At 39.9% G+C, this 18,627-nt stretch overlaps 2 protein-coding genes across 5 annotated transcripts; one reads left to right on the plus strand and one right to left on the minus strand.

Annotated features, from left to right (window-relative positions):
- The first annotated feature begins 216 nt into the window (after positions 1 to 216).
- Positions 217 to 11,012, plus strand: LOC120422277 (uncharacterized). The gene is made up of 10 exons (XM_052709925.1): positions 217 to 1,157; positions 5,060 to 5,522; positions 5,582 to 6,008; positions 7,940 to 8,091; positions 8,525 to 8,804; positions 9,153 to 9,643; positions 9,810 to 9,949; positions 10,007 to 10,478; positions 10,531 to 10,653; positions 10,709 to 11,012. The coding sequence occupies exons 1-10, from the start codon at positions 368 to 370 to the stop codon at positions 11,004 to 11,006; spliced, it is 3,636 nt and encodes a 1,211-aa protein (XP_052565885.1). The 5' UTR covers positions 217 to 367; the 3' UTR covers positions 11,007 to 11,012.
- On the minus strand, positions 6,014 to 15,396 carry LOC120422279 (esterase E4-like). Of its 4 annotated transcripts, none has more exons than XM_039585665.2 (4): positions 15,007 to 15,139; positions 14,032 to 14,399; positions 12,990 to 13,976; positions 11,017 to 11,373 (listed from the first exon to the last, which is right to left on the minus strand). In XM_039585665.2, the coding sequence occupies exons 2-4, from the start codon at positions 14,397 to 14,399 to the stop codon at positions 11,067 to 11,069; spliced, it is 1,662 nt and encodes a 553-aa protein (XP_039441599.1). In that variant the 5' UTR covers positions 15,007 to 15,139; the 3' UTR covers positions 11,017 to 11,066. The 4 variants fall into 4 exon arrangements, with proteins under 4 accessions (XP_039441600.1, XP_039441599.1, XP_039441597.1 ...); XM_039585663.2 differs by having other exon boundaries at positions 14,824 to 15,109; XM_039585664.2 differs by lacking the exon at positions 15,007 to 15,139 and adding an exon at positions 14,466 to 14,807.
- Between the last annotated feature and the right edge of the window lie 3,231 nt (positions 15,397 to 18,627).

Genomic DNA, 18,627 nt, shown 5'->3' on the forward strand with positions numbered 1-18,627 from the left:
TCCGAAAATACGTTTTGGTTAGGCCAAAACAGTAATTTTTTTTATTTATAAATCCATGATACAACCAGTATCAGTTGTCACCCAATTATCACAACGCAACGTTACGCAACATCGGAATTGTTCTTTGAGACCATCTATTAGCGGGGGCGCATCCACTTTAGTTTCCGTAATTGATGGGAACGCGTTCAGCTAGGCCGAGTCTCTACGTCAGCTGTAACTGTGAGCCGACGATACAATGTAAATCTGCTGTAAAACTGCCATGCGAAGCAGTTCTAATCCCAGTTTCAACCGAGTGGTGAACGAACCAACAACAACCTTTACAAGTGCCGCCTCTGCTTGCTGAAAACCAACAACAAACCGAATAAAAATGAGTTGTGCTTTGAACGATGTGGTGCTTTGTCTTCCGGCTGGTCGAATTCAAGGCCGTACCAATCAGCTGCCCAATGGAAAAGACTACTACAGTTTCAAGGGCATTCCGTACGCTAAACCGCCCGTTGGAGAACTTCGCTTTAAGCCACCGGTTCCAGTGGACAGATTCTGTGATGCCGAGGACGACGACGATCTGCTAGTCTGCAGCTACGAGCGTAACTCGTGTCCAGCGCTGATGCAGCTACCTCCGACCACGGTTTCGATCGGTGAAGATTGTCTGCATGCCAACGTGGCCACTCCGGTGCATCCGTCCGACGTAGATCAACAACCTCCACTTCCCGTGATGGTTTGGATCCACGGTGGTGCGTTCAATCTGGGAAACGGCGACTCTTCACTGTACTGTCCTCAGTATCTGGTTCAACAGGGCGTCATAGTCGTGACCTTTAACTACCGCTTGGGACCGATTGGATTTCTGCAGCTACCCTCCGCAGGCATTCACGGCAATATGGGTCTGAAAGATCAACGACTACTGTTGCGTTGGGTCAACGAAAACATCTCTTTCTTCGGCGGAGACCCAACGAACGTGACACTGTTTGGGGAGAGTGCCGGGTCAGCTTCGGTACATCTGCACTATCTGACCGAGGAGTCTCGCAAGTATTTCCACAAAGCGATTTGTCAATCTGGAACAGCGTTCAACGTTTGGGTTGAGCAAAAAGAATGTGAAACTAAGGCACGGACGCTGGCCAAGAACCTCGGGTGTACCGGTGATAGTGATGAGGAGGTTTACGGTGAGTACAATGCATCAAATTGTAATTTACAGCTTAGGGTATATAGTTGTATTTTGTGACGTGACTTGCATTTTGCTGAAATATGAACTACCGATTAACGCATGAACGTCGCATTTTCGAAAACAATTCAAAACTACTAGAGTCTCGATTCAACTAAAACAATGTGTATGTTGAAGAAAACAATAACTGAAGAAATCTATTTATTTCTAATTAAGGCGTACGACAAATTTGTCAAAAAAAAACTACTAAAGACGCTTATGTGCTTCAGAATCACATGTTTTCTATCACCACACGTATTGTGCTCAATTATAAATATATGCACGCTTCGAAGAAGGTTACGTGACTGTTACAATTTGTGATCCGGTCTAATTGGTGATACGTTTCGTTTCGTTTCTGATGGAGTTATTAGATGTTGCTTCATGCTAGTTTTATTATGACATAGTCATTTCAATTAAAACATTGTAACTAAACAGGAGCACGCATTCCTTCTGCTAATATTCATTACTGTAGTATTTAAAACATTACATAAAAAAATATATATTGCAATAGCAGCAAAAAAACCTATTACAAGTAAAAATATACGAAATTGTGAATCTCAGTAGTCGTTAACTGAACAAAGCACAAGCACATATAATTTACGCCTGCGCCTACTAAATAATAAGTTGTTAGTGTGCATGAAGTTTATATGTTATTGCTTCAAATGCTATTTTTTGTATTTCCGTTTTAGGCTGCAAATTATTGAAAAGCACCAGTTTTTTCGCATGTTCAATAATGAAAGGGGTCGTATCGCCTCTCCGTCACGAGATATCAAAAAACGGACCTCGGATTCATGATAAGGGACTAAAGTTACCCATCGTCATGGTCAAAAACAAACTAGTTGGACAGGGACCATCCATAAACCACGTGGACACTTTTTTAAGGAATCTCAACCCCCCCCCCCCCCTCGTGGACAATTGTCCATACAAAAAAAAAATTGTATGGATCGTGGACAATCGCCAGACCCCCCCCCCCCTCAAGTGTCCACGTGGTTTATGGATGGTCCCACATTAAAAAAAACTAATTTGACTAAAGTCCGAAAGATTGTAAAAAGTGTGTTTTTTTGTAAAAAAAACCCCATCATGTATTTGGAAGACCTTTACAATGCGTTATATACGTTGAAGATCTGACAACCATATCGAAAGTTATGATCACTTAAGTGTTATACCCTTTTTGAGGCCGGATCTAGAAAAAAAATGATGAAAAACTTGTCCGGATCCGGATCTTTCCAACGAGCTCAAAACATTGAAGATTTGATAACGCTATCAAAAGTTATGAGCTATTGTGTTAAAACATAATTTTGACGGATACAAAAAAGAGTGAAAATTGCAAAAGTTCCAGATGAAGCAGCACTTATAGAATTAGCCTCGTTAGCCCAAGCTGCAGCACTGCTGCAGTGCACTGCTCTAAGTCCAATCGTTGTGAAGTTACAGGTTTAAAAATAAAAATGTTAAAAATGGTTTTTTGATGACTTTTGACAATTTCAATTCCATCATACTTTGATGAAATCCCAATTCCATCATACTTTGATGAAACTAAACTGCCCATGATCGCATAAATGTCCCATATGCAAAAACAGCAAGCTGAGAAAAACGCATTTGAAGTTTGTCCCATACATTGAACTACGTGTTAAGTTTTCGCGAAAAAACTGGATTTTCTCCTGTTTTCTAGAACAAAGTACTGGATGTTGCAGGCTTTTCTGAAAGAACACACGATTTTGAACCATACTGCATCAATAACTCAAAAACGATGAAAATGCATATGAGACATATGGCGTTTACTTCAAATGGCGAGTTGTGAGGAGCAGTTTTATTAAATAAAAAAACGTTACTTAATCGTTGGCGCCTTCCTCACATTCATAAAGTCAATACATTCAGTAAAATAGCAACATTCTCCCTTAACATGTTTAAAAATCAACTTTATTACTAATTTCTTTTGATAGCGTTCGCAGACCTTCAATATTTCTAGCTCATCGGCAAGGTCTGATAAAAAACCTATCCAACGATAGCTCGCATGGAAGATGCAGACAATATTTATATCACAATATCTGAAATCCGGCCTCCAAAAAGTGTATAATAATAACACTTAAGTGCTAATAACTTTTTATAGGGTTGTCAGATCATCGATGTTTTAGGTTCATTTTAAGGTCTTTCGATTATCCAACTAACGATGGGTCGCATAAGGGACACGGACATAATTTTTATTGAAATATCTGAGATCCGGCCTACAAAAAGTGTATAAATAACACTTAAGGGCTGATAACTTTTGACAGGGTTGTCAGATCTCCAATGTTTTGGGCTCATTGGAATGGTCTTTTTAATACCTCTCTAAAAATGTATAACATGATAGATTTTCTTACAAAAACCACCCTTTTTACAATCTTCCGGACATACGCCAAAATCGTTTTTTAAGCATAACTTTTGAAGTAGTTTGCTAAACTTGCTGATTTTAAATAGAGACCTATGGGACCCCAAGACAGATCGAATGAGACTAATACGGTCGAAATCCGTTCACCCAGTCCGGAGATAATCGAGTGACAATTTTTTTGTCCACCCACCGACACACATCCACACAGACATTTGCTCAGAACATGATTCTGAGTCGATATGTATACGTGAAGGTGGGTCTACGAGGTCGAATTAAGAAGTTCATTTTTCGAGTGATTTTATAGCCATTCCTCCGTAAGGTGAGGAAGGCAAAAACACGAATAATGTTGGTATTCATTTTACGAAGTATCTAATAACTTATTCCAACAATTTAGACAGATTTTGAATCATTTCTTTAAATTAGGGGAGAGTGGGGAGACTTGATCCCATTTTTTTTGTATCGCACATAACTCTGTAAATTTCTCACTAAACTATGATCTTTTTGCATGAATTGAAAGCTAATACATTCAACTATGTTTGGCTGATAAGGGTATTTCATTAGATAAACTCTTCGAATCATGCCAAGCGTTTTAAAAAAATATGTTGAACCGGCATTTTCAAAATGTTGGGGGTAATTTGATCCCCCTTTCAACACTTTGAAGAAATCTAAAGCAAAATGTTTGTTATTCATCCAAACTTTTAATTTTCTATAAGTTACAGCAATTTCACATTAAACCTGTACGTTTGTGTTCAAAATATAACAAGTTTAGCATGCAAAATATTTAAAAACTTAAAATTTTCTTTGTTAGATCAAAATTGAGCATGTTTACAAAAGCTGGTAATTTTTGTTTACAAAACTTTTGAAAAATGGTTCACATTGCAGTAAGTTATGTACAACTATACTAAAGGAAACTATGTACGAAAACCCAGCCCAATTATTTAATCTTGAGGCTGATTCCAGTGACTGTTAAAAAACAGAGATCAAGTCTCCCTAAACGCGCTTTTTTAAACAATTGATTGTAAAAATAGTATGACGATAAATTTAACGTCAAATGCATGAGGGTTTTGGAGTTGATATGTATACCAAACAATTCATGTATTAAAAATATTTTTTTTGAATAATTTTTGAGTGTTTTCTATACTTATCAAAACAAAGAAAAAAGATCTCTTGGAAGATTTTTGCAGCACTTTTTAGAAAAATGAGTGTAACTCAATCTAAACATTTTTTAATTTTTTTCTTTGTTTTCTACAATCAGTTTTAGTCAATTTCGCACAACTTTCTAGAACAAAGCTAATTGTTTTACCCACATGCTGACGAGATACAGGGAAATTGTAGTTGCAGAGACATCATGTATGATATTGACTTCCAAGCAAAGCAAATTTATCAAAATTTAAAGAATGGGCTTAATTTAACCTAATATTCTTCAAAAAGTCGGATGAGGCACAAGTAAATCATCGACATCCAATCCAATAATTGCCAACCCTCTCAAATATTTCCAGAAACTCTAATGAGCGCATCCGTCTTTGATCTGTTTGCCAAGTCCGAGGGCTGCATGACGATGAACGACATGCTGGCGATGCGTATGTTTCCCTTCACACCCACGATTGAGTCGGCCGATTCCGAGGAACCGTTCATCACGGAAAACTACACCGACATTCTGCACCGGCCGGACCTCACCTCGATTCCGCTGATCATCGGATTCAACAGCAACGAGTCCGTAACATTTCTTCCTCTGCTACAACCTGCGATTAGAATGTTTTCCCAAGATCCGAGGGCTTTCGTTCCGGCACAACTTACGGTTCCCGCGGAGGAGCTGGCCTCAGTTGGGGCGGAGATCAAGCGATTCTACTACGGAGACGACACCGCGCACTGTTTGACCGGCTTTCTGGACTACGTGTCCGACATTTGGTTCATCATACCGTCGTTTGTCGCCAGCGAGCTTCAGGCGAGATTCCAGCAAAAGTAAATCATCATGATTAATGTTATGTAAATACTCAACTAATGAACGTTACAAATTGCAGTGCCCCCCAATTCTGCTACTATTTCGATTTTGACTGCGAATTCAACTACCTGAAAGCAAACCCTCAAGCTGCACACCAGCTGGAAGGAGTGGCCCATGGTGACGACATTTCGTACCTGTTCAAACGAAACGTATCCGAAGCTATGATCGAGGATGGAAGTCGCGCCGATGAGTATCGCGCCATTACGGTTCAATTGTGGACCAATTTTGCCAAGTTTGGTCACCCTACGCCGGAATCGGGCGAGCTTGGATTTGAGTGGAAACCTTCGGAACCAATCGATTGTGATCAGGAAGAGTTTGTTCTCAAGGCGTTGCACTTGACCGATCCGATTCGAATGATTGAACAACCGTTCGAAAAGCGTATTCAGTTTTGGAAAGAGTTGTTCGCGAGGTTCGGTGATAATTATCTGCATTTGACAAGCAACAAATGAATGTACAAAATATTTAGTTGTTTTTTTTTTTGTATTTGTATGACTCTATGTTTTTTCGTTTAATAACAGTAGAACAAAGTTTTAAAAAATCAAAAACTGCTGAACCGCAAACCTAAAAAAGCAAACAATTTGGATAACATTTATTTAATTTATTATTGTTAATCGTGTAAACCCGATTCTGCAAAGTCGGATTTCGAAACTTTTTTGCCACAAGAGGTATCCTATCCGCGATAGGGCCTACAAAAAATATTTTAATAATTTTAGTTGAAACATAATCAAAAATTACATTTCCACCGGCTCAACCAAATAAGCACTATGTAAAAAAAGTAAATAATATTCTCAGGGAGGAATATTTGTGTTTCAAAAATCTAGCTAAATTTTGAGTAGGTCGGTTTGAAACATAAAATTGTGATTTGAAGGTATTCAGTTCTTCGGAATTGTAATATTCTTATTAACAAGACAAATCTAAAAGTTATTAGTAGCTGTGTTCTTTAAAATTACAATAAAACGTCTTTTTTGTTTTTTTTTTTATTATATCACATGGTTTGTAATGGTATAACTTTTCTATACACCAATCTACATAAAATTTAAAATTTAAACTACACCAACTTTGGCTTTAAAAATGATTCATTATATCTACCGTAGAGATTCTTCCAAAACTCAAGCCTCTCCTTGAAGGGATTTTCCACCATCTTAACGTCCTCATGTGAGATCTGCAAGCAGCCACCCTGTTTCGATTCATACTGCTCCCAAGTAAACCCCAACCCACAGCCTTCCGGCGTCGGATGGCCACACTTGGCAAAGTTGGTCCACATCCGACACATGACCGTTCGCATCCGTTCCGCCACACAACCCTTTTTGATGGCCTTGGTGAAAAAGTAAGACGAGCTGAACAGATAGCAGATATCGTCCGCGTGACACGCTCCTCGAAAGTCGTCTGGCACTTTCCATAACTGACGAAATTTGTTCAGTTCTGCTTCCACAGCGAACTGGTAGAAGAAGAGTGGTGAGCTGGAACGGATTGGGGTTGTTAGTGTGGTCTAAATAAATGATTGTTCTAAACTTACTCTGGATGGTATTGCTTATGGCTATCCAACGCCACTAAGGCAGGCATCACGTAGAAATTATCCGAAAATATCCTGGTCAACTGGTGCGTTTTTTCTTCTGATGGTTCCGAAGCTGCGCAGTAGAACTTTAGTATCTTTCCAGCGGTAGATGCCACAAAGTCTTCCGGAACATCCAGCGATTCTGGAATGAACCTCCCAGGTTCCTTTTTGTAGCGTTCCAAGTTGTTCAGTAGTGAACTAGCTTTATATCCCGCTTCCTCACTGTTGACACCGATGATCATCGGGATCGATAGGCTGCCTGGAGTCTTCAGACGATTCAGAATTTGCTCGGTTATGAATGGATCTTCAGAGTTTGCAGGTTCAATGACCGGTTTGAAAGGATAGAGGGAATCTAGAGTTTGCTCATATTCCGTAAGGGCTCCCTTTTGCTTCAAGGCAATATCTTCAGCAGATATGTAGTGAAGGAAATCCAAGATTTCCTGATCCGTATTGCCTCGACAGCCAATGAATTGAGCTAATCTCCGTGCTTTGACCTCCGGGTCTTTCTGGAACACCAGCGAACTCGTTGCCACCCCTGACTGGCAGATGGCTTTGTGGAAGTGCTTAACTGGATCATCGCTGAGACAGTGCAAGTGCACACTGACACCACCTGCACTCTCGCCAAACAAAGTCACGTTGTCACGATCGCCTCCAAAGCTAGTGATGTTGTCTCGAACCCATTTCAGTGCAAGCCGTTGATCCTTCAATCCCATGTTACCATAGATATCAACGGCGGGTAGGTATAGGAATCCCAACGGTCCCAACCGATAGTTGATCGTCACGACGACCACTCCTTCCTGAACCAGGTATTCCGGGTTGTAGATCGACGAATCTCCACTGCCACTACAGAAGGCACCTCCATGGATCCAAACCATCACCGGTAGCTTGGCAGTGATCGATCCCTTTCCGGATCCAACCGGAGTGTACACGTTCAAGAACAAGCAGTCCTCAGATCCCACCGAGTCAGGCGGGATGTAGCTGTTGCTCAGACTTACATTCCGCTCACTGCTACAGTCCAGCAGTTGACCTCTGAAGTTCTCCAAAGGCACGGGAGGTTTGAACCTTAAACTACCCACCGGTGGTTCAGCGTACGGAATACCTTTGTAGCAGTACCAGCTGTTTCCATTCGGAAGTGTTCGTTTTGTACCAGAGATTCTACCAGGTTTGATCTGTACTACAGGTGCCCTCTCCGCCATCTCTACCGGATCTTCTCACTAGACCAAACTCGTCAACTCGAGCTGTGCACTCTGAATGCTTCAATTGTGTATAGGCTATCACAGTCGCAAGATCCAGCTGAACGATTTACATACACACACTCTCATTATCTACCGTCACAATCTTCGGGCACGACACCGCATCAACCACAACCACGCTGCGCTGACGACGAGCCATTCGTTGTGGTTGACCAAACTGTGTTTATTTTGTTTCAGCTACCCTCGTCGATCGTGAACTCGGCACTGTAAAAGGAGAAAACACTCAATTAGTCGCGTACGAAAGGTCTCCAACGATGGACGGAAGGCATAAATTAAGTGCATCTGGAGCGACGAGAGACGTTGGGAGAGTATTGGCTGAGATCGGACCGGGCAAGCTGCTCGGAGTGGTGGAGCGGCTGCCAAGTGGAGCCGAATACTTTGTGTTCAAGGGGATTCCGTACGCGAAGGCACCTGTTGGCGAACTGAGGTTTCAGGTGAATGGACTAGTTTTGATTGTCTCTTTTTGGGTGTTCGCCTTTCATTCGCGGTTAATTAATTGTCGTAGAGGTAAAGGGAGATAAACGGTGATTGAAGAGCGGGTATCAAAAGGTGGTGGAACTAGACTAGCGAAGAGATAAGATATGAGGTTGTTTGGCGTTTTTCAACATAAATGTACCATTTTTAATTGACATTATTTAGATTTTTCCAGAAATTATTCAAATACTGATTTTGAAAACTTTTTGAAATTTTTAAGATTCCATATTGAATTTGATCTTAATGTCAGTTAAACAAATAAATCAGATTTTTTTATTCTGTAAAATAAACATGAACTTCGTCAACAGCCTCCCCAGCCATTACCCCAACTGCCCTTTTCCCCTTTGGACTGTGCCCAGGATGCCCCAGGATGTTTCACGGTGGACAACTACCTGCCAAACGATCAAATGTCCGAGGACTGCCTCCACCTGAACGTGTTCACGCCCAGTTTGCCTTCTAAACCACCTAGCGAAACCCCCCAGCTTCCGGTTATGGTGTGGTTCCATGGCGGTGGCTTCGTTACCGGAAGTGCCCAATCGTCAATGTATGGCGCCAAGCATCTGGTCCAGGAGGGAGTGGTGGTCGTTACTGTCAACTACCGGTTGGGGCCGCTGGGATTTCTGTGTCTTCCTGACGTTGGAATTCATGGGAACATGGGCCTCAAGGATCAACGGATGAGTTTGGTGTGGGTTAGGGAAAATATTAAGGGATTTGGGGGTGATCCGGATAACGTTACAATTTTTGGACAAAGCGCTGGTGGATCTTCTGTACATTTGCACTATTTATCAGAGAATTCAAGGTATTGTGGATTCAAGTTATCTGGTGTACCGTCATCAGGGATGACATTGGGTCTGGGGGGTGAGATTGGGTCATACAAAAATGCTGAAATTTGTATGACCCGATCTCACCCCCCAGACCCAATGTCACCCCTGATGACGGTACGTAAACTCTGATTTGTATTATAGGCCGTTATTTCACAAGGCAATTGCTCAAAGTGGAACTGCGTTCAATCAGTGGGTTCTACAGAAGGATCCAGATGGTCGGGCTCGTAGACTAGCGAAGCTTCTTGGTTGTGAGGACGAAAACAATGATGAACAGGTGTTCGGTATGGCATCATGATTTAACTGTGACTTTTAATAAATATATTGAATGTCAATTTCAGAATGCCTGCTGACCGCTAGTCCAAAGGAAATTACGGATTTGCAATACCAAGTAATGACCAGCGAAGAAAGATCCGTGGTTGTCAACTTCCCATTTACTCCCGTTGTTGAACGAACTGATTCACAACATCCAATAATTATCGAACATCCGGTAGAACTCATCAAGAAAGAACTCCCGAAAAACATTCCAATAATGATGGGAATTATGAGCGAAGAAGGTGTTGCGTTAGCAAGTCACGTGATTAGTTCGCTGGAATTGTACGAACGAACTTTAGAAACTCAACTGCTCCCATTTGCATTAGACGTCGCCGATGAAAAGATTAGAAAAGATGCATTTTCCACTATCAAGAAGTTTTTCTTCAAAGAACAAGCGTTATCGATCGAGACCGTCCCAAATTTGGTGCAAGTCCTTGGTGATAATGCAAACAAGTTTGCTGGTTATCTTTCGGCGGAATTACACAACCTACATCAGAGGTTTGTTTGACACATATTTCCCACAAACGTCTAACAGGAATAACCATTTCAGTTCACCACTTTATTTCTACATCTTCTCCTATGTGTCGGAGTTGAACAAACTTCGCGAACTAAGTCAAGCTCCTGCATCCTGTCCTGGAGCAGCTCATGGAGATGATCTTTGCTACATGTTCTCGTAATAACAAAAAACTCTCACCTAAATCTTCTTATTGACTCCTTGTTACTTCTAGATCATCGTTTTTGAACACAGACAACACAAGTGAATCTAGTCCTGCCCGAGAATACCGCACAACTATGTGTAAACTTTGGACAAACTTTGCCAAACTTGGAACTCCAACTCCGGACAACTCACTGGGATTCCGCTGGTCATCGGTTCAAGAGGCTATTGGATTAAATGGACAGTTTGAACTTCATGCTTTGGATCTCAACGATAGACCCACGATGGTTGAAAACCCATTTGCGAATCGTTTTAACTTTTGGAAAGCCCTTTTCCAGCAGTACAATGGAAGTCATTTGAATATAAACTAAACCAAGTATCTCCTCTTATCACCAAAAAAAACATGTATAATATCAGTCCAAACACCTTTCTCACAACTTAACCTTAAGAATATCATCGTTGAACCGTCTGTAAACGCCTCGCCAGAAATCGATCCGAGCCTTGTCCGGATTCCGAACCATCCTAGGTTCGGCGTCAATGTTCAAACAGTTGAGCTGGAACTCGTCCTTGGATTTGGGATCGATGTGCGCCACCGGTTCCCAGCGGAATGGGAGCGTCGCGTCGTCCGCCGGCGTCGGGTTACCATACTTCGCAAAGTTGGTCCACAGCCGGCACATGTAGTAGCGGACGCGGGCCTCCGGCGAGTCCGGTTTGACAGGTAGGGGGGCCATGCGGAACCTGGGGAGGGGGGTTAGGTGAGGTTATGTACTTCTAGTTGTGTCTTTTACTTAAGAAATTAAACAAAGATTAAGAGCAAATAAGCAGACCACATGACATATCGATGCCGATGTGCTCTCTTATACTAACTTACATTTTGGTAGTTGCGAGAATTTCGATTTTTAAACTTCCCGAGCAGATGGAAATAACGTGGGAATAATTTTTTTTGACATTTGAAATACTAGGCCAATAACATTTTATGTTTTTTATAACAAGTTTTGTTTTCCGCCGTTTAAATTCTTTGTTATTGGATTGTTATTGTAATAACAGACTAATAACATTTTTATTTATTCTTCGAACAAATCATTGTAATTAGTTTTTCTTATTTTAACAACTAATCCTATCATCCTAATAACAGTTGGAGTTATTCTTCCATAACACAAAATGTTATTTCCAAGCTGTTTTCAATATCAGACCAATAACAAATTTTGTTATGATAACATAAACTGTTATCAAACTCTTATGCAAAAATGGACAGTATTTGTTATTGAAATGGCATGAATTTTATTAATACCGTCTGTCCGGGTTTGAATTATTGTTTCTAAAAAACTACTCGAAAATCACTATGTTAAATATTGATTATATTAGAAATATATTTATACACTGAAAACCCAACCATGGTAGTTGCTACCATATTGTAGGGTTAAATTGAGAACACGCACCGACGTATTTTTGCTAAAAACATTCCGTGCTTGGGTTAACTGATTAACGCAGTCAGTTTTACTACGTCGAGAGCGGTATGGTAATTCCAACCCTCCAATATGGAAAGAATGATAATGAATTCGTAATTGCTACCATGCAATTTTGTGGAAGCATGGTACATTCTACCATATTTGCGTTTACTTTCACCAAAAAGGCACAGTTATTTTAATAAGCAGCATTTTTAGCAAATGTTCTTAAAATTACCATGGTCGGGCTTTCAGTGTAGGAAAGCAATTTAAGTCGTTTGAGGATCCGATTGAAACGCAACTTTTATGTTTCGGTTTGTTAACCAAAGTTATCATAACATGTACCATGTTTAAAAAAATGCTGTCTAAAGGAGGTATAAGACAATGACAAACAAACAAACAAAACTCGCACTTTTTCGTGTTTGACAGTTTGCCAACACTTACAAACAAAGCCATATATATCTGGACTTTTTTTTTAATGTCCAATAAACCAAATTTCCATTTTTTGCTTTTTGGGTGTTTTTGAAACCGCCTTGAGTCAGGGGTATTAAAAAACACCCAAAAAGCAAAAACTGAAAATTTGGTTTATTGGACCTTTTCAAAAAAAAACTTCAGGTATGTAGGCTGACTTTTCTGCAAACATATGCAGGAAAACAAACAAAGCAGGGAAAATTGTTAAAAAGCGCGGGGTGCTTGTCTGCCATAGTAAATACCTCCTTAAACAATCTTCAACGGCATCGATTTGAATTCTGGTTTACTGGACAAAAATTTAATGAGAACACATGAAAAAAAGTTAATATTTTTAAATGGTCATAAAAAATATCTCCTAAATGGAAAATCCAACAAAGCTTGGCTAAAAAAAAAACTCAGCCTAAAAACTATCCTAAAGCTTATCCAAATTATACTCACAGGAACTGATAGGACAGCTCATCCGCGTGACACGCTCCAGGAACCTTCAGATTGAGCAGCTTCTTGTACATGTTCAGCTCGCCGTCGAAGCTAAAATTGTAATAGTACAGCGGCGACTGGTGCTGATATCGAGCGTGCAGTTCGGCGCACGTGTTGGCAAAAATCGCAAAGTGATAATCGCTCATCAAATCCGCCAGCTGGGGAAGTGTCTCCTTGCAGACAGGTTTATCGCCAAAGTAAAATTTCTTGATTTCCTCGCCCAGATCGTTGCTGGCTTTGGTCGCCGGGTTGACGTTCACCGAGCGCGGAATCAGTCTCGCCATATCGTTGTCGTACAGATCTAGCTTTTTGACGGCATCCAGAAGCATGATGATGCCTTCGCCGTTGTTCACCCCCATCATGACTGGGATACCTTCGATGCTGTTGGGCGTCTTCATGACCTCGGTTGGAAGTTTCGTTACGATGGCATCGGTTGCCGAGGCACTTTCGAGCACCGGTTTGAACGGCATCGGAAGTCCGCGTCTGCGTTCATCCGCCGTTAGCACGCCAACCGCGTGACCCGCAATGTCCGCGGTCGAGGCCGTCATTAGGATTTCGTAGACGTCTTCATCGCTGGTTCCCTTGCAACCGGCTAGTTTAGCTAGGGTTCGTGCCTTTAGCTCTGGGTCTCGCTGCATTACCCACTCGTGAATGCTGCTGCCACTTTGGCAGATGGCCTTGTGGAAGTATTGCCTCGAGAGAGGTGACAGCACGTGTAGATGAACTGAGGCACCCCCGGCGCTCTCACCGAATATAGTTACGTTGGCCGGATCGCCACCGAACTTGGCAATGTTCTGCTTGACCCATTTGAGTGCCATTAGCTGATCCTTTAGGCCGGCATTGCCTTCGATGCCTTGGCTAGGTAGGTAGGTGAAACCCAGCGAGCTGAGCCGATAGTTGAGGGTCACTGCGATGACCCCTTGTTCCAGCAAGTACTCCGGAGAGTAGCTGCAAGAGATCATTATGTACTCTAGGACTGAGCTAATTCTGCAGGTCTACTCACCAGTCGTTGTTACCACTGCCAAAAAGCCAAGCTCCACCATGAATGAACACCATAACCGGCAACGGCGCTCCATCACCAGCAACCTGAGGCGTGTACACGTTCAAAAACAGACAATCTTCGGAACCCTCGATCTCCTGAGTGAACATGTTCCGGCTAAAGCACACGTCCCGTTCGGCACTACAGTCCAGTACAGGGCCCGAGAACTTATCCAACGGTTGTGGCGCCCGATAGCGCAACTCACCGATCGGAGGCTTCGCGTACGGAATCCCTCGGAACGCGTACGACGGACTCCCGTTCGGGAGCTTCTCCTTCACCCCGGACACGGTTCCCTGGTGGACCTTGACATTGATGCGATTAGACGCACTCATCTGTGGAGGATGCGAGTATTTAGATAAAGTGACCTACTGTAGAACACCAAACCGTGTCACACTAGCCTTGATAGACTGTTCCAAAATGCCCAACATGACTTAAAACGATTCGAACAACACGTTTCAACACCTGTTCACAAGACTACCTGAACCGAACTAACATCGTGTGATCGACACTCCAAAAGGTAATCTTATCGACATACCACCAATTATCCATACGAATAGTACACGGTCTAATCATGCGGGGTACTTGTACATATATTAAATACGCTGACTAATCCACCACCACAGCAACAATCTCAGACAGAACAGCCATGCAAAAGTATCAAAGTCCACGACACACCGGTATCATCTAGGTCAACGAACGGAGTCTCAAACATCCCAAAGACGATCCCAATTTCAATCATCCAGAACGAATACTTGCCAATCGAGTGTTATGGCCCAAATTGCTGTGACGTAGCACCGTGCAACCGAACGACCTTGCCCCGCTTAGCATGGTAGTCAATCGAAAGTGAATTAAGCACCTCGCACTTAAATCTAATAAATGCAAACACTTTCGACAATGTCTGGCGGCAGCTAGGCTTTTTGTATCGCTGCTAATACTAACACTGATTTAAGGTGATATGTGCTTCAGGTGCTGGCTCAGGAACCACCGAAATTTAGTGACTATGTTACGATTCACGTACGCGAAGGAGAACGTCAAACTTTCAGGAATGAACGACTTATACGCATCAAACGACGACGACGACGACGACTTCGTGAACGCAAATGAACATGTGAAGAATGGTGTGAAGGAAATTAAGCGCGCTGGTTTGAATCTTGGAATATGGCGAATGGGAATGAAAGCAGTTAACACAGCCCCAGTTAACATGAAATGATGAAGATTACCTTTGCGCAACTCTCTACGAAATCGGCCAATTTCGACCATTTTTATTTTTTTGTATTTTTCGAGTTTGCTTAAACATTGTGGGGGCCTTACCTTTTACAAAAGAAGCTATTTTGTGTCATTGGTTCACCCATACAAATCTCTATACAATTGTGGCTGCTGTCCATACAAAAATGGTACGTAAATATTCAAACAGCTGTAACTTTTGAGTGAATTTTCTGATCAATTTGGTGTCTTCGGCAAAGTTGTAGGTATTGTTGAGGACTATTGAGAAAAAAATAGATACACGGAAAAATTTTTGCAGATTTTTTAATCAACTGTTTTTTTTACAAAAACACGATTTCCCAAAATACGTATTTTTTTATTTTCGAGATTTTTTTGATGTGTTTTAGGAGACTTAAAACCCGCAACTTTTGAGCTATAGAGAAACATGGTCAAAAAATCTGCCACTGAGTTATGAATTTTTTTAAAAATAGTGATTTTTGGAAAAAATCCAAATTTTATGCAAAAACAAATTTGAAGAAATTTTTTAATGTAACATTTAATTTCCAATCGAAAAAATCTCTTTAAAAAGTTCAGAAAATTTGCTATAAAATTTTCTCAGAGAAATTGAAGATTGGACCTTTGGTTGCTGAGTTACAGCGGCTTAAAGAAAAAGAAACATGAAAATTGAAGTTTTCTAAGTCTCTCCCAAACAACCCACCATTTTCTAATGGCGATATCTCAGCAACTAATGGTCCGATTTTCAATGTTAAAACATGAAACATTCGTGAAAATCGGAAAAAAATATTTGAATTTTTAATCAAAACTAACATTTTTAAAGGGCCAAACATGGAATATTACGCCCATTTAAAATGCTAGTCTTGATTTAATTACGTCAAATTTGTTTCTGCATGAAATTTCGATGTTTCTCTTTGGCTCAAAAGTTGCGGGTTTTTGTCCTCTAAACACATCAAAAAATCTCGAAAATTTAAAAATACGTATTTTGGGAAATTGAGTTTTTGTGAAAAAAAATTTAATTAAAAAATAGGAAAAAAAAATCCGTATACCTATTTTTTCTCAATAGTCCTCAACAATACACCTACAACTTTGCCGAAGACACCAAAATGATCAGAAAATTCACTCAAAAGTTACAGCTATTTGAATATTTACGTACCAATTTTATAGGACAGCAGCCAAAATTGTATGGAGACTTGTATGGGTGAACCAATGACACAAAATAGCTTCTTTGGTCATAGGGGATGCCCCTACAAAGTTTGAGCCAAATCAAAAAATACAAATAAAATCCATTTTGGGTATTGCTAGAGAATTGCTCCTATATTAAAAAAAAAATTCTTCAGCGAAAATTGAATGTGCTTAATGTAAATTTCGCTGAAGAAACTTATTTTTTTAATAAAGGTAATTTTCATCATTTCATGTTCTTGGACAAAAAATATTTGAGATTATTTTCTGTCACTGTGTATTTTTTCGAGAACATTAGGCCGTTTAAAATAAATTTTTAAGTTTATGTCCCTCAGCTCTGACTAAAATCGAGGGGGAGGTGGGTAAAACAAAATATAAAAATTGAAATTACAAGCCTAGGTTTCAACATTTGGATGAAAAATGTGTTTTAAAATGCATCTTACACGCGTCCAGTTGCTTTCCAATCATTAGTTTTCAAAATATGAATGTATTAACGGAAATTTTTTTTCAGCGAAAAAAAACTTTTCGTGGGTCTTTACATTGGTATTTCATTCATGCTAAATATTATTATAAACGCAGGAAAATGCATTTTAACTAGTTCTCATGCATTTAAACTAATTTTCAAAAAAAATTTGAAGATTTTCGAAAAAAAATGTGTTTACCCCCTAATTATCCAGGCCGACCTTGAAAAGGGGGGGGAGTGGGTGATTTCACATAAAATTTTAAAACTACCCCAGTACATGCTTAAAAAATAATAATTATAAGACAAATCTTAAACAAATCAAATCTTTTCTATCTTACCCCAGTTTACGGTATTTAATTAAAAAGCTGTTTATTACCCAAAAGGTTTTCGAAATAATCTTTCCAATCCACTGCCACATTACACCATTACTTTTGAAGCATTTTCGAAACAAACACATATTCTCCAAAATGTCTGGACCTCATATCCTTTCGCATGATAAACACTGCCTACTCAGATAATTGTAATTGTATTTCGATTCACCCTCAAAATATCAAATAGGGGGAATATACCCTTTCTCAGCCTATTTCTATTATCGACCTATCAGCACGTTGATCATGAATTACAGCTTTCATGAAGTGTTTGTAACAAATAGCTCAAATACAAGTGAGCAAGCAACTCTCCATTGTCGATGTATCTAAAATGTTGAATTAACCCTCTACTGCCCAAATTTTTTTTCGAAAATTTTTATTTTTCCCGTGTTCAGGAGGTCATTTTGAGCAACTTTTGTTCTACGAAAAACTTGACTTCTCTTGTTCTATGTTTTTGCTATTTAATTTTTAGTATTTTAGTCTGCATTTATCTTGCTTAGTTTATGTTTGTTTTTGGTAGTATTTGGCCTGCTCTACCACCTCCTATCATTACATTTTGCCTATCTAATTTTTTCATGTTTTTACAGCAACTTTTTCAACTTTTTGCATGTTTTTCACATTTTCTGCTATAAAATGGCACCATTATCATTTAAATTGCAAATAAATGCGTAGAGGCATAGTCTGGGGCACTAGAAAAATTACTGCATACTTCTTTTTACTTAAAATACAAGAAATGTTAGTAAAACACACTGCTAAAGTTGACCTCTAAAAAAATTACATTTTTAAAAACATTGGCAAAGTCACATAAAACAAGTAAAACTTCCAACCCATAATTTTTCTAAAATTTTAAGAGTCAAGTTCTTCTTTCCAATGCTTTTTAAAGATCAAAAATTGGTTGAAAAATGGATTTTTGGCGATTTTTTAAATCGAAGCCCGTCTAAAGGCGGGGTTGGGTTGTAGAGGGTTAATAGCGGAAAACTGCAAAAGTGATGAGAATTGGTCGAACGGCTTAGAGTGATTAAAATGGGTATATTCCCCTAAGTATCGGAAGTCATGATGGCTGTTAGCACGCATTGCAAACTAACCCGAGATATAAACAATTTACAACAAGTTATTTTTAAATTCAATTTTCCACATTGCAACTGGATTTCAAGCCAAATGTAAAAATAGAATTGAGTTAATATAATTAATCTGGTATTTTAAACAAGGTAAAACGCGCCAAAATGTCATGTTTCAAATATCCACAGGTTTGCCTTTAAAAAAACTTAATCCCATGTTTAATTTTATTTGGTGTATGTTTTGAGTCAAAAGGTAACACAAAATGCCACA

The sequence above is a fragment of the Culex pipiens genome, chromosome 3 (assembly GCF_016801865.2).
Source record: "Culex pipiens pallens isolate TS chromosome 3, TS_CPP_V2, whole genome shotgun sequence".
In the NCBI taxonomy this organism is placed as follows: Eukaryota; Metazoa; Arthropoda; class Insecta; order Diptera; family Culicidae; genus Culex; species Culex pipiens.